At 49.9% G+C, this 15,638-nt stretch overlaps 1 protein-coding gene across 1 annotated transcript in view; it reads right to left on the reverse strand.

Annotated features, from left to right (window-relative positions):
- PIGT (phosphatidylinositol glycan anchor biosynthesis class T) overlaps window positions 1-15,638 on the reverse strand; it is a 324,961-nt gene that overhangs the window by 125,662 nt on the left and 183,661 nt on the right. Inside the window, exons 6-7 of the mRNA XM_069652141.1 lie at window positions 10,289-10,376; window positions 10,092-10,189 (exon numbers count right to left, since the gene is read on the reverse strand). Of these exons, the coding sequence (XP_069508242.1) occupies window positions 10,092-10,189; window positions 10,289-10,376 (186 nt within the window). The remainder of the gene's footprint in view (window positions 1-10,091; window positions 10,190-10,288; window positions 10,377-15,638) is intronic.

A 15,638-nucleotide genomic window follows, 5' to 3' on the forward strand; every position in this document is an offset into this window, starting at 1 on the left:
CTTTTCGGCGTCTGCGTCCTGCGTCGATGCGCCGTCGTCGAGGACCTCCTCCGACGTCCGACATCCGACATCATCCGATGTGATAAGTAGGACGCACGACCCCCGTAGCCTCAGTTGTAGTTTTTTCCCCCAGAGCGTGTGACATTCGTCAACTGCCAGTGAAAAACAAAGCCTTGCGCAACGTAAGCTGCAATCACAAAAGAAATTCTGCAGCGGGGAAGGCAGGGAGGGAGCGATATGGAATAAGTCGTCAGACCATCCCATCGAAAGAACGTTACCAGGTAAGAAAGTAACTTGTTCTTCGAGGGGATTGGGTCCTCTGACGTATTCCATATCTATGACAGACTCCCAAAGCAGTACCAGAGCAAGGAGGAGGGAAAGAATTTAGAATCAAAATTTAGAATTGCCAATCAAATAGCAGAGCAAAGGACCGCCTTGCCAAAGGCCAGATCCTGTCCTGGGATGGAATCGAGGGAATAGTGACGTACAAATGTATGTACTGAAGCCCAGGTGGCTACATCACCGATGTTGCGAATAGGAACACCCCTCTGCAGGGCAGTAGATGCAGCCATACCCCTGATAGAATGGGCCCGCAAGCCAGCCGGTGGGTCCTTATCCGCCAAGCGGTAACACTCCGAGATGGCCAAAATAATCCAGCGAGACAAAGTCTGTTTCGTCACAGCTTGCCCCAAACGCTTTCCAGCGTAACCAATAAAGAGTTGATCGTCCACTCTGACCCGGGACATGCGTGAAACATAAAAGCTTAAAGCTCTCCTAGGATCAAGCCTATGGAGCCTCTCCTCTTCCTTACCAGGATGCGGAGGAGGATAGAATGCCGGAAGAACAACCTTATGGGCCAAATGAAATTCCCTCACTACCTTCGGGAGAAAAGAAGGACGAACTCGAAGGACAACCCTGTCCTTGTGAAATACAGTGAAGGGTGGTTTAACTGAAAGTGCCTGTAACTCACTCTGCGAGCGGAAGTAACCGCAACTAAAAACAGTTTTCAGAGTCAACAGCCTCAAAGGGCAAGAATGTAAAGGCTCAAACGGAGCACCCATAAGAAACTTAAGAACAAGGTTTAAATCCCAACCAGGCACCAGGAAAGGTGACGGAGGGAACACATTAGTGAGCCCTTTCAGAAACTGTGAAATTAAAGGGATTTTGAAGTAAGAACACTTCAGACAAGCGCTTAAAGATGGACAGCGCCGCCAGGTAACCTTTAATGGTACCCACTTGCAAGCCCTTGTGGGTCAAAGTAAAAAAGGACAGAACCATGGGGATGTCACATGCAAAAGGATCCACATTCTGAACTCTGCACCAGTCGCAGAACTTACGGCAACAGTACAGAGACTTTGTTGCTGGCCTTCGGGCCGAAAGAAACACCTCCATCACGTCTTCAGGGAGGTCCCAATCCTTATACCTCAACCTTTCAGAAGCCAAGCGTGAAGGGTGAGGGATCTGACCTCTGGATGGAGAACCTGACCCCCCTCCCGTGAGAGCAGATCGTCTCGGTAGGGAAGACGACGTGGAGGGCAGATGGATAAGTCGAGAAGGTCCGGGTACCACGTCCTCCGAGCCCACGTCGGAGCAATGAGGATCATCCGGGAACCGAACTTCCGTAACCTCCGCAGCACTTGCGGGATGACAGGGACTGGAGGAAACGCGTACAGCAGTGGGAATGACCAGTCCACCACAAATGCGTCTCCCAAGGCTCCTTTTGGAGGAAATTCCCACGAGCAAAACCTTTCGCACTTCCGGTTGAAACTGGAGGCGAAGAGATCCACTTGAAGGGTCCCCCAAACGGCGAAGATCTCCAGGAGAATCTCCTGAGCCAACTCCCACTCGTGAGAGATCGTGCTCTGTCTGCCAGAGCGTCCGCCGTCACGTTGTCGTCTCCGGCCAGATGAACTGCCGAGATCGAAACTTTCTGCTGGATGGCCCAGAACTCAAGCTGCATCGCCTCCCTGCACAGAGGAAGTGACCCTGCCCCCCCCCCCCACCTTTTTGTTGAGGTAGTGCATGGCTACTGTGTTGTCCGTCAGGATCAGGACACTCTTTCCTCGCACAGTCGGCAGAAAAGCCTTCAGGGCTAGCCTGACGGCCCTCAGCTCCAACAGATTGATATGGAGTCTGGACTCCGACGGAGACCAACAACCGCTGACTGTCAGCCCGTTGGCATGAGCTCCCCATCCCTTGAGGGATGCATCCGTCACGATAGTCACCTCCGGCCAGGGAAGCCAAAATGGAGCCCCCTTCATCAAGTTGCCTTCGACGGCCCACCACAGAAGGTCCCGGGCGACCGAGGGCGGCACCTGAACAGGGTCCGACATCCTGCCGGAGGACTGCGACCATTGCGTCTTGAATGCCCACTGCAAAGATCTCATCCGCAGGCGAGCCTCTGGCACCAGAAGAATGCAGGATGCCATGAGGCCGAGCAGCCTCAAGAACTCGAACGCTGGGAGCGTCTGGGCATGCTGAAACTTGTGCACCATCTGCTGAATGTGAAGAGCCCTCACCTGGGGAGGAAAACACTGCCCCAGGGAAGTGTCGAGCACTGCTCCGATGTGCTGGAGCCGCTGTGTTGGCGTCAAATGGGACTTCTTTAAATTGAGGGAGAAGCCCAGCCTGTGAAGGGAATGGCAGGTGACGGACAGATGATCCAGGACTTGCTCGGGAGAGCTCCCCCTGATCAACCAATCATCCAGGTAGGGGTAGACGTGAATCCCCCCCCTTGCCCGAGATGTGCTGCCACCACCACCATGAGATTGGTGAAAACCCTTGGGGCGGAGGTCAATCCGAACGGCAGGACCCGAAACTGAAAGTGCGAGTCTCCAACCGCGAACCTCAGGTACTTCTTGTGCTTGGGATGGATCGGCACATGGAAGTAAGCATCCTTGAGGTCGAGAGACACCAACCAGTCCTGAAGCTGAAGGGCCTGGAGGACTTGAGAGAGAGTAACCATCTTGAACTTGTCCTTCCTGTTTGTTCAAACCGCGCAAGTCCATGATGGGTCTCAATCCCCCGTCTTTCTTCGAAATCAAAAAATAAGGGGAATACCATCCCTTGTTCCTCTCCGCTACAGGCACCAGTTCTATGGCGCCTTTCTCCTGCAGGGCTTGAATTTCCTGCGCAAGGAGCGGATCCGGACTCTGCAAAGAGAGGTTCCCCGGTGGATTGTCGCGAGGCCTGTGCCGAAAGGGAAGACAGTAGCCGTGGGTTATGATCTCCAGAACCCACACATCTGAAGTAATTGCACACCACTCTACAAGATGCTGCGCCAGCCTTCCCCCAACCGGCGAACCATGGGGCATGGCCTCATGACTGAGTGGTAGCAGCTGCGGCGTTACCTGAGGGCAAAGAGGCAACTGCCCGAGCGGCCTTGGCACCACGGGTACCCTGTCGTCCACCTCTGGTACCCCTGCGTTGGCCTCTTTGACTGCCAGCTCCTCTCGCTTTACTGAAGGACGAGTAATAGCGAAAGGAACCACCCCTCCATTGCTGTCCCCTAGGACGAAAAGGCGGAGGTTGGCGAACTGCAGCGCCCAACGACTTCGCTGCAGCTTTTGAGGTCTGCAACCTCTCAAGGCTCTCTTCAGCCTTGCTGCCAAAAAGGTGTTCACCGTCAAAGGGCATGTTGAGGAGCCGGGACTGCACATCAGGAGCAAACCCCGACTTCCGCAACCACGCAAACCTGTGTATCACGGTGCTCGCCGCCATGGACCTGCTGACGCATTCAGCCAAGTCCAAACCCGACTGAACGGACTCACACATGGCATCCTTACCATCCTGGACCATAGCAAGGAAACCGTCCCGTTCGTCCCCTTCGGGAATATGTTCAGCCGCTAACGCAACACAGTTCCACAGAGTGTGAGTGAAACGAGACAAGGCACAAATGGAGTTGGCCGCCTGAAGCGCCATACCACCAGAAGAAAACACTTTCTTCGCCCAGCCATCAAAACGTTTGTCATCCCTATCAGGAGGGATGGTATGGTACGACGCCTGCTTTGCTGGGGCCGTGGCCGCCTGCACCACCAAACTCTCCGGAGTGGGGTGCCTGGTCAAGTAGCAGGGGTCGCTACTGGCTGGACGGTATTTTCGCGACAAGGGCCTGCCCACCGCCAGGAGACTCTCCGGAGCAGTCCAAGCCGCCGCCACCCTTCTCTGTAAAGCCATATGGAACGGCAGTACCGGTTCAGTTGGGGGACCAACATCAAGGATGTCCGTGAGATCATCCTGCACAAACTCCCCTGGGGAGCAGACCATCCCAAGTACTCAGAAACCCTAGCCATAAGGCGTCGGGACGAGGAATCGGCATGAGAGCCAGGCTCAGGCCGACGAAACTCCACCTCCGGAGAGGTGTCCAGTCCACTGGCATCATGCAGTGACTGCCTCAAATCGTCAAACTGACTATGGCCCGAGACAATTTCATCTGGAACCTGACTAGGAACCAGGCCATCAGAATCCTCATCCGCCTCCGAAATATATTCCAGGTGGCAAAAAGAAGGCAGCCGAGAGTGCTTGCTCTTAACCAGAGCCTTCCTAGGGGGTTCCCCCGTGCCACGGGGTACCTCCGACATGAAAGGCGTTGAGCGAATCGGCGCCGAGAGAACAGGCATCGGCGTCGACGAAATCGGCGTCGACGTCAGATGCAGCGCCGCCAGCGTCGACACAGTCCTCGAAGCCGGAGCTCCGAGTGTGTCCTTCGACGACCTGAGCGTCGACGGCTTCCTCGGAGCCGGAGCCTCGAGAAAGCCTGTCGACGCCCTCGACGCCTCAGATGTCGATGTCTTCCTCGAAGACATCACAGGTGCACACGGTCTCGAACGCGTCGTGGACCGGGACCTGGAACGGGTACGTCGAGAACGAGTCCCCTTGTCCGAACGGGACCTCTCCCGTGACTCGTGCTGACCACTCTTGCGAGCGGCGTCTCAACCAACCCCACTCGGGGGCGCGGACGGCTTAGTACCCTGCGACTCGAGAATCGCCAGCATTTTCTTCCCGAAGGAAGCCCATTCCTCCGGCGTCGCACGGCTGGTGGGGTAAGCGACGTGCCGGGCAGAGTCCTCCGAAGAGGACCTGGAAGACGACCGGTGTCGGCGCTTCTGAGAATGCCTCGAAGAGGCTGAGGAGTGGCGAGACCGACTCCTAGAAGGAGACCCACGAGACTTCCGACGACGCGGAGAGTCTCTTCTCGAATCATCCGTCGAAAGCCCCGCAGACTTCGACTTCCGGGGCTTGGACACCCGGCCTACCGACAACAACTTCTTACGTTCACGTAAGGCTTTGGACGTGAGCGACTGGCAGTCGACACAGTCATCCGTGTCATGGGCCTCCCCGAGGCACCAGAGGCAGGCGTCGTGCGAGTCCGTCACCGACATCTTGGACCCACACTCCCCGCACTTCTTGAAGCCCGGACGCGGGGTCCAAGACGAAGTAGAAGACATCTTCACACGAAGGATTTTCACAAAAACGAACAGGTTCGAAGAACCAAGAAGAACAGAACTCCAAAGAGTCGAGGCGTTAACTGAGATTCACGAAGCAACACGCGTGGAAAAAACGGAACTGATGCTACGGGCGTCGTGCGTCCTACTTATCACATCGGATGACGTCGGAGGAGGTCCTCGACGACGGCGCATCGACATTGACGCAGGACGCAGAAAAAAGTTTCCGAAGCAGCACAGCTGTGGTGATTACATGTCATAGATATGGAATACGTCGGAGGACCCAATCCCCTCGAAGTATAATTACTAGCAAAGGTATCCAAATGGATTCTGTAGACAGAACACAATTGTTGAAAATCAATGATCCTGTAGGTCGCTTTTCCATTAGCTTATCCCTTGAAGTGCTCTGCACCCTGAAGTAAACTACACTGAGAAGGAGCTCATGTGGCTGACTGACATGCCCCAGAGAAGGCATTGGGGTGGAGAAAGTTGGTGTGCAGCTGCCTGCTTTGAAATTCGCTGCCAAACCGTCAGACCCTGGCGTGGTGCAGTTCACATGCAGTGCAAATATCTCAGAAACCGTGCATCCTAGGGCCTTGAAACGTGGTTTTGGGGACCTAAAGGATTGCTCCTCTTGTTGGGACCAGTCCCTCTACGACCACATTCAGGTTGCACAGATTTTAGGGACCTGTCTCAAGTGTGAAGGTGCTAAAACATGGGGAAAAGGCTGGGGCGTCGACATTTTATTTAGCAAGTCTTGTCCGGAGGGTCCCAACAGTTAACTATGCAAAATGTGGTGAGATTGGTGAAACGGTGTGAAATTGTATAATGAACAACGCTTTGCCACAAACCCAGCCACCCACAAATATTCACTTTTATAAATATAGATGAACTGAACATCATCAGACCTATACTATGTTGGTTAAGTCTATGGACAAAAGCAAGTTTATACTTCCTAAAACTTCTGAATGTTTCAAGGTGTGGCAATATGGGCAATCTGTTGGATTTCCCACGAAAGACAGTAACAAATAGCTGTATCTTAATGAATTTTGGATATAACTGCAGAACCTAAATAAAACAGTTGGAAAATATGTGAAAAATGTATTCCTTGAAAAGACTGACAATCTGCTAGGAGAATTTTTAACTGTATTTTGGCCCCTTGCTATTTTGAATTTAAAACCAGAAGGGGTACTGCAAAGCTATCAGTGTCCATGTGAGGATTTTCTCATCCAGACAGTGTGTCAATGTTATAGATTGATGGCGCTTCTTCTATCTTTTGAAGGGAGCAAAGCAGAGTGATCTTTTTCCTGCGAGTGAAGGGGTTTTGCTCGTTAGCAGGCTCAAAATGGCTACATTATATTTTTAAAGCCCTGCGACTTGGCCGTTGTTTCCACTGCCATTGTACATGGTGGAAAAGGTCATCTTTGGATGTCTGCTTACATGGTCACTGACTCAGCGCTATGCAAGGCCTGCCCGAGTTATTGTAATCCAGTTTTTATCAGAGTGAGGTTTTTGCCATGGTCTCATCCCTTTTTGTATCTCCACGAAATATAAAATAAGGCTGTGGACTGAGTAGTCTGAACTTTGCAACCTTATTTGAGGGAGATGAGAGCCATTAGGGACTGCACTGGTTTTGGCGCTATGCAATGTGCCTCCCAGAGAGGATGAGGTGGTATCTCACCAGCCCGCTGTCCACCCAGAAACCCAGTCTTGAACCATCAGGTGTCCTCATGCAGGATTCAGACCTGCAGGATTCAATTTCCCAAGTGGCAGTGCAAGATACAGTTGCAGGCCAAGGACAGGAGCATTGGCCAAGGCATTGCAAAGGACATGTAATCCGCAAGCGTGTGGTGTTCACGATTCATGTAAAAACTGAAGTGAGTGCAGACTCATTTATCCAGAGGATCCAGAGTCTCGGCATAGCTGAGGAATTGCTGGATGATAACCGTCCACATCGATGGCAATAAGATGGTGGTGTACGCTGCAATTTTTTTAAAGACTTTTAGACCCTAACCAATGGCAACAAAGCATATAGAACAATTATTCAATATGAACATGACACTAACAATAACTTAATGAGAGATGTGAAGAGCCATCCATGGAATAACTAATCATCTTAGATTATTCTTCAATGGTGTTTGAATTCTCAATCATTAGAAGCAGGAGTATAAAGAAAATTGGGAGAATTCTGTGAGGTTGCCACAAGGATGCAGACAAGATTTCTGAAGGAGACAGGAGAAGAGTGCTGTTAGGGAGAATTTCCATTGCTGTACCAATTCCCTTTAACCTTAGAGACCCCAGCTCTTTTGCTGGACTCGGGGCTTTTTAATTGCTACTCCTGAGTGAGTGGGACTTTTGCTCCACTCCATCATGTGTTTTTCCGACTAAGGTTGTATGTTTCGCACTGTTTAATGGAGTTGGTAAACTACATAGGCATCTGCTTTTTGCCTAGTGACACATCACATTTTGTGTTCTTCATGTTCAAGTACATTTTCATGGGTGAACTACTGTTCCCACAAATCGTAAGATGACTTTGTTCTTACTTACCTTTTCTTTTGCGGGTCCAGCACACAGCACCCTATGTGGAACGCTGGGGGTTATATAGTAACTCCTCATTCCACTTCTCATGTAACATTCTGTTACACTAACTACATTGAATGGCTGGTGGCAGTGGCTTCTTTTTAGCTACCTTTGTGACATGAATCTGCAGGCTGATTTCTCAGCTGCAGTACAGCACCAAAGGTTGACCATTTTCCCCAAAATGGCCCAAGTCTTTTTTCACTATTTATTGCCAGTTAGTTCCTTCTGGGCTTTAACTCTGAATCGGGTTTGTGTCCTTTCTGCATTTTGCCTTTGGCGGATTAAGCCCTCAAGCCCCTCAGGTTCCAGTGTGTCTGGAAAGGCAGGAAGTGAGGGAGGGTCCCGAAACGTTCATGTCCTTTGTCTCTAGGAGTGCCTGAGTGAAACCAGTCTGATTGGCCGGCTGGCTGTCTGGAGGAAGGACAGACTTGATAACCTGTTCAGTGGTTATTAACCACTTGAGAGTTCGCAGCCAGAGTGCTGCAACTCCAGGACCACTGGTTTGCCTGGTGAAGCCCTGCTGCTGTGCTGAAGCTCCAAATTCATTTCGGCTACAGAGGCCCTGCAAGGACGACTTCTCCCCTTGAGTGTTGGGACCAATCAACTCCAGGGTGAACTCGTTTGGACAGCTGGCTGTACTGCCACTGCTGCTGGAACCGAAGTGCCAGGGAGAGGAACACCAAATCTAGTGGATTGCTTTTAATTTGGACCCAAGCACCAGGAAGATCCTCCGGACTTCCCTGAAGCAGGACTGACCAAGCCTGAGCCAGAACAGAGTGCTGGACCCCAAATGCAAGGAAAGTCTGAAGTGGTATCCGAAAACCAATGTTGCTATATGCTGTCAGACGCGAGGAGCTGAAACACCGAAGTACTGCTGAACTGAACTTTGCCCATTGCTGCTGCTGACCTTCCCATTGCAGTGAAGGAGTCCCCAGACATCCTCCCTCTTGTCCCCACGACTGAGGCATAGGAACACCAGGATTTGCAGAGCTGTACAGGAACAGAAGCCAGCTGGAACCATTTCTTCTATACAAAGGTACTGTAAAGTCTAAGAGGATTTAGCTCTTGTGGTGTTACTTGCTCTCAATTGAGACGGGTCTTGGTGGCCCTTGCAGAGTTGCTTACAGCTTTGTCCCTCACAAGCCTCCCAGCTTGTGGCCCTTCAAGTGAATCTTATTTCTACAAACCTTCCTAAAAACATTGTGCAATACTTACTTGCCTGAAAAGAAGATCTTCAGCTCCCCTAGACTTTGTTCAACTAACAATGGTGGTCCTGGCTGCCTGAGAGATTCTTACCTTTGACTCTGTGCCTTTACCTTTCCCCCCAGGAAGGGGTTACATTTACTTGACATTAGAATGTTCAAAAAGTACTTACCTGTTTATGAATTATTTGCTAACCTTTGTTATATTCCCATATCTAACCTTGGCACCCAACTCCATATTGCTCTAAATGTACCAGTGATAAATCAAAGTCCACAGTGTCCTAGCTATTTAAGTCACCTGAGGGTTTAGGAAGTGTGTGTGTGTGCCATCCCTAGTGGGTATCATCTGACTTCGAGGAACTAAGAGTGTGTTTGAAGTATATTATAACCGTTACATGTTTTGCTCCCTGCTCCCTTCTGAAGAAGGCTTATATAACTTAAATTAATAATTGTTTAAACAAGAAGCCTTGAGTGTAAGTGTTTATTTGAAGAACTCACTGTGAAATTGTGTTACAACCCTACTGCTCAGTTTGCCCCTCTTGAGACAAGCCTGGCTGCTCAGCCACACTACCAACCTGTGTAGTACAGACTTATACCAAAGATTGGGTTCCTATTGCCATGAGGTCAGGGTTGTTGCAGTGCACCCAAAGGGAACTGCATACAATCTTTCCTAACAGCTATCTAAAGAACAGGAGAGGTAGATCAGAAAACAAGCATCAGAAATAACGTTACTATACTAGTAGGAAGGCAAAAGCAAAGGCCCACAGCACACAGACTGGTAGGGTATTCCATTAGTCTTCTAACATTTGAAAGAAATCTGAATTTTCCATGAGCCACTGAAGCACCCAAATAAAATAAACCTTACCTGACTTATACTGGAGACATCTACATATATATTACTCTTCGAGGCCAGTGGACATGCCTCAGTCACAGTGCGAGAAAACATCTTAAACATGGACCAATCTAGGAGACAGGAATGCCACAATAACTTCAACATACAGAAAGAAAATTACTATCATCTATGAAGTGTACAGTGTTAAATGGATATTCTCTTTAACTTGCCTTTCCTGCCTTGTCCAGTGGAGAAGACGTCAAATACCACAGTGAGGGTCTGTCTGAGCTCCCATGAGACTTGCAAGCACTCCGCATCCTAGGAGACAAAATTCAAAGAGGAAAAGAAAAAAAACAACACTATGCATAAGAAATACACAATTTGTTTTGGTCCAATAACTAGTAAGCATACAATATAATGTACTTTCATATTTTACACATGAAAAACAAGTATTACAGTACCCAGAAGCAAAAATGCTATACTGTATCTTAGGGAGATTTGACTTTGGTTCCATTTTTATTGACCCGATACATCAACCAACCTCTTAAAGTTATAAATGGTAGAAAGGCCATAGACGTCTAGGTAATCCTCCAAAAGATGGGAGCTGGTTCAAAAGGTACAGTAAACACATTTATGGAATAAATAATTTAAGGGTCATACTATCTAGATCGAAAAGTATATTCTTTAAAAAAAATGTACAGGAATTTACTATAAAATTTACAGCGAAGTGTTGTAGGCGGAAAAACACGATCTAGTTGGAGCCGGGTGGGTGTGGCGGCGCTCGCGAGCCTGAGAAAGATGGCCGCAGAGTGCTCAAGCTCCTCTCTGAACAAGCCGCATTATGGTCATCGTACCCTGATCTAACTGATCCCAATGCAAAACTGATCCCTCTACTATCCTGAAAGCTTCATACAGCAGCCGAAGTTTAGGATCTGCGGATGCCCCGAATTGCCGGACTGCGCTAAAGGCAGCCCTGCACTCCAATACCTGGGGCAGGCGGCCTTCCGCAGCCACTGGCAATACCACGAGTGAGCAGATCCCTCGGCGCAGATACTTGTGTGAACGACGGGAGCTGGCAAAGCCACGGTCATATGGCCACTACAAGCCCCAGACAATGTCCCGCATGGCAGGCAACTCCGGATTGCATTTCCCCACACACACACTGTAGCAGTGAGGCAAACAGTGGATTGGGGGGGCCCAGGGCTGTGGGCCGATCTGATTGCGGAGCACTGCCTCCCACGGGAGCCTGTGCACCGCCTCCCATTGGCAGAGTGTGGAGACCTAGAGCCTCCAGGCAGCCCTGAGCTCGGGTCCGACATGACTCCATGAGGCTGTGCCCTGGAGAAGCGGGACACAACAGGGATGTGCCACGGAAGTGCAGGTACTCCCCTTTCCAGCTACATGAACCGCCTGCCACCACAGTGTTTGCTGCCATGCGCTACCCCTGTGCAGTTCTTGGAGTGCACAAAGATAGGTCCATGCGTTCCTGAGAAGAGTGAGAATGTGCTGCATATTCACCTGTACTAACCAGTTAGTCCCAAGGAAACCGCTACTGTTCCTGCTAGCCTCAAGTGCATTCCGCAGAGTATGGACACCCTTCTCTGCATGACATGTGGACCCAGTGTCGTATCCATGCCAGCTGCTCTGCACAGACACAGCCTCAAGTAACTTAACGGGGGCCTGGCTGCGCTCCACGTACTCCTGGGACCTGCACTTACCCATGTGTGCCTAGCTGCAGGCACCACTATTGCGGCGCTTGAGGGGCAAGCCGCTGACTAAAGACATCTACCGGCCCACGTTAGTACGCTGGCTGCTTCTGCATAAATCATTAGACTGAGGGTCCCGGCTGACCCCCGGGGGTGCAGGCCCTCCCTGTTCATTTGACTCTCTTCAAGGGAGAGGTGCCACCAGCAGCTGATCCTCCGTCCCCCAACCCTCAGGAACACAATAGATCTTCAGCTGCTCAACTGCTGGGCTGTGCACAGGTCCTGATTGCGCAGGGGACGGGGAGGACGGAGGTATGCAATGTGTCCCGGGCAATCGAGAGTCCAACAGTGGGGAAGATGCTACCAAGCACCCAATTGTGCAAGTCTGCCAGACATCCCCAGAAGATGGATATTCAAACACAGCTCCAGGCGATATTAGGGGAAGTGAAGTTAATCGGTCAGCACACACAGGAGACCAAATTCACTGTGCAGAACATCAAGAAGGCACTGTAAGACTTTGCCACACAGATGAAAGCCCAGGACGACAGAATTGCAGACAATGAACAGCAAGTTAGTATGATCTAACTTGCTGTTACCACGCCGGGGGTGGTGGTGCGTGCCTGTAATCCCAGCTTGAGTGTGGGAGGCTGTGGGTGGGGGTTTGCGGCTGCTGTTCGCCTCCACTGGTGATCGGTGCTAGAGCTATTCTAAGTATATTCTGTGAAACCAAAGTCTTGAAGCCTGTGTTCTGTTCCTGTTGAAGCCTTAGAGAAGGGGACTTGTTTCTTTGTCCGGTGGGATCTACAAAGTACACGAGCAGTGAACTGTGCCTCACAGACGTAACCCAAAAAAAAAAGTTAGTATGATCAAGGACAACTATGTTACACAACTGCAGATCTTGATGGCCTCATCAGGGAGGTACAGCACCCGGGGGCCAAGCTCGAGGGCCAAGCGAACAGATCTAGACGCAATAACCTCCAACTGGTTGGACTCCCGGAAAACGGAGGGGAGTGACTTGAGGGCTACATATACAGCAGTACAATCTGCATGTTCAACAACTACTCCATAGAGAACTCCAGACGCAGGCGGAACTTTAACCCACACTGAGGCGCTAAAGGGGTCCGAAATATAGACATGACCTCAAGTTTCCGGCGGTATGGTACATTCAATTGAATCGCCAATGGCACTTGTTCGAAGACCCAGTGGAAGCATGGCACTTCTTAAAACTTCGAAATATCACCTCAGAGTTCACCCAAATGTAGGAAAGAACAGCACAGGGTGAGCGCAGCGGCAAAGAAAGCCCTGTGATGGATGGAGAAAGGCAGGTAGGAAATCGCGTGTCTTTGCCGGCAACAGGAGGGGCCCACAAAATGAATGGACCAGGACAATACATGGGCATGTAATCAGCCCACTTGGGTGCCTATGGCCCTTTGCACAAACTTGCTACGAATCACTGGTGCTGAAGAACGTATGGCCGAGACGGCATGGCACAGACGCATGGCTGATGTCCACTCGACGTCAGACTCTCCCCCTGCTAATAACCAAGGGGTTAGCAGGCTGGCAACTGAAGGATTTGGTCTGATGGATAGGCGTGCCTAACTGAGTTTGTCACCTGAAGGACATCTTTTGCCCCTTGAGGGCTATGATCACTGTAGGTTGGTCTTTGTCTCGGGTAACAAACCTACTCTCCCTCCCGGGGAGTATGGGGAGGCAAAAAAACGGGACGAGGTATACCGAACTTTGCCTACCCAAACCCTTGCTTTAGATTATTCTACTCCACAAGTTGTATTGAAGCCCGGTTACGGGGCTTCAATGTTATTTGGTTTTAGTCTGGTTATGGGACTTCAAGGTTTTGTTTTCTAGGTTGCGACGAGTGGGGGAGTTGGGTGGGTGGTGGGCAATGGGGTTTTATTTCTTTTGGCTTGTGTTGGGGGGTGGGCGGGAGGGAGACTATAACTGTCATTTCACGCCAAAATCCTTACACATCCAGAGCCGTACATGCTCCACCTACGGAATTTCAATATATTGGGCCAGTACGTACACCAATCGAGACCTCCTGCTGCCCAGCCACCTGACACTGACAGATGACCACTCTCATATACATATCCCTTAACGTGCAGAGACTGGGGCATCCAATCAAGCGGTGACACCTCCTCAACATGATCTATGCACAGAGATTATATTCTTGCAGAAAACCCACCTGGACGCCAACGTATCGGCAAAGCTATGCAGGGGATGCGTCGGCCTGGCCGCACATTCGCCTTCTCAAAGCATAAGGCAGGCATCAATTCTTGTCCACCAATAAGTTCCTCTAGTAATACATACTACAAAGGGCGATAGAGGGTCGCTGGATACTGGTTCAGGGGCAATTGTATGATCAACACTTTACCCTCAAACATCTATAGGCACACGACTGATACGCCAGGATTTTTCACACGCCTCTTTGCTACATGTGCTCCATATATGGGTCGTCTGGTTTATGAGTGGGAATCTTAATGTAGCACAACAGCATGCAATAGACCGATACAACCCAACGACAACAGGTCCAGGCCCGAGAAATGAACTAGTGAGAGATTACACATTTTACTCAAACCACCATCGGTGTTATTCTCGGTTGGACAACTGGCTGCTCCCAGGCACCATGATACACATGGTTGACCACTGCTCAATTCTTCAAATGACATTCTCCGATAATGCCCCGGTCTTCATGCGCCTAACCCTTCCAGACAGCCCCACCAAAGTGCTCACATGGAGACTGAATCTAGTTGCCCTACAATACCCGGACTTTGTGGAGCTCCTGTTGCAAGATGAGAGCATGTTCTGGCAAGACAACCTGTATGACGACTAACAACGCTGTTGGGACCAATTTAAGGCGCTCTTCAGGAGCCAGTTTAGGTCTAGATGGGCTCAGAATAAGAGCGAGTGGGGAGAAAGGGAGACTCGACTGACGGTGGACCTGACCACAGCCAAGCACATACACAAAGCAGATCGGGACCCCCAGGTGTTCGACCAGATTCTTAAACTGCTCTCGGAAATAGCACAGGTCAGCACACTTCGGGCCCAGAAAGCCTATTATCAAGTGGGTGCTTGACCAATGTGTGTCAGGGGATAGGCACCTCTGCATGAAGACCCTTGCCCTAAAGGGTAAACAGCGGAGCCAGTTAATCACTGCTATTCAAAGCTCTACGGAAACATGCTTGTGGGGGACACAGCTATTAACGAGAAAGTTACTGTGGTCTCAACGCTTCCCCCCACCCGACAGGGATAGCGGCAACATTGTATCATACCTTAATGATATTTGTTAGGCAAAGTTCGTATGCAGTACCCTTTGGGACCACTACACACAACTAGGACTACAGGTGTAAGCAAACCAACCTTTGGTACAAGTCTGTACTACACAGTTTTGTTAGCAAAGCTGGAGCAGCCAGGCTTCTCTCAAGAGGGGAATGTGAGCAGTAATGATGTTACACACAGGTCTACAATCACAAGTGCTCAAATAAACTTATACTCAAGGTTTCTTTGATAAATACTTATTAATTTGTTTATCCGTCAGTTATAAAACATTCATTGGAAGGAGGCAATATAATCACACACAACTATACTTCAATACTATTTCAGAATAATTTTCAAGAGGCGTAAAAGGCAAATATTAAAACATGAAAAGTTACAATTATTCTTAGACAGGCCAAATACTTTGAGTTCATCAGAGGAGTAAATTCAATACGTTAGGCCAAAGTCAATGGTCTAAAGTCTTGGATATGATAAAGTAGTACTCGTCAGTAAACGGTTAAGTCTCTGCCAAAGTTCTCAGAAGTAGTTTGTAAAAAGAAGAATCATATGGTGGGTCACAAGCTGATTAGGCCTGCGAGTTGCA

Source organism: Ambystoma mexicanum, chromosome 3p (assembly GCF_040938575.1).
Source record: "Ambystoma mexicanum isolate Mex_15411 chromosome 3p, UKY_AmexF1_1, whole genome shotgun sequence".
Lineage (NCBI taxonomy): Eukaryota > Metazoa > Chordata > Amphibia > Caudata > Ambystomatidae > Ambystoma > Ambystoma mexicanum.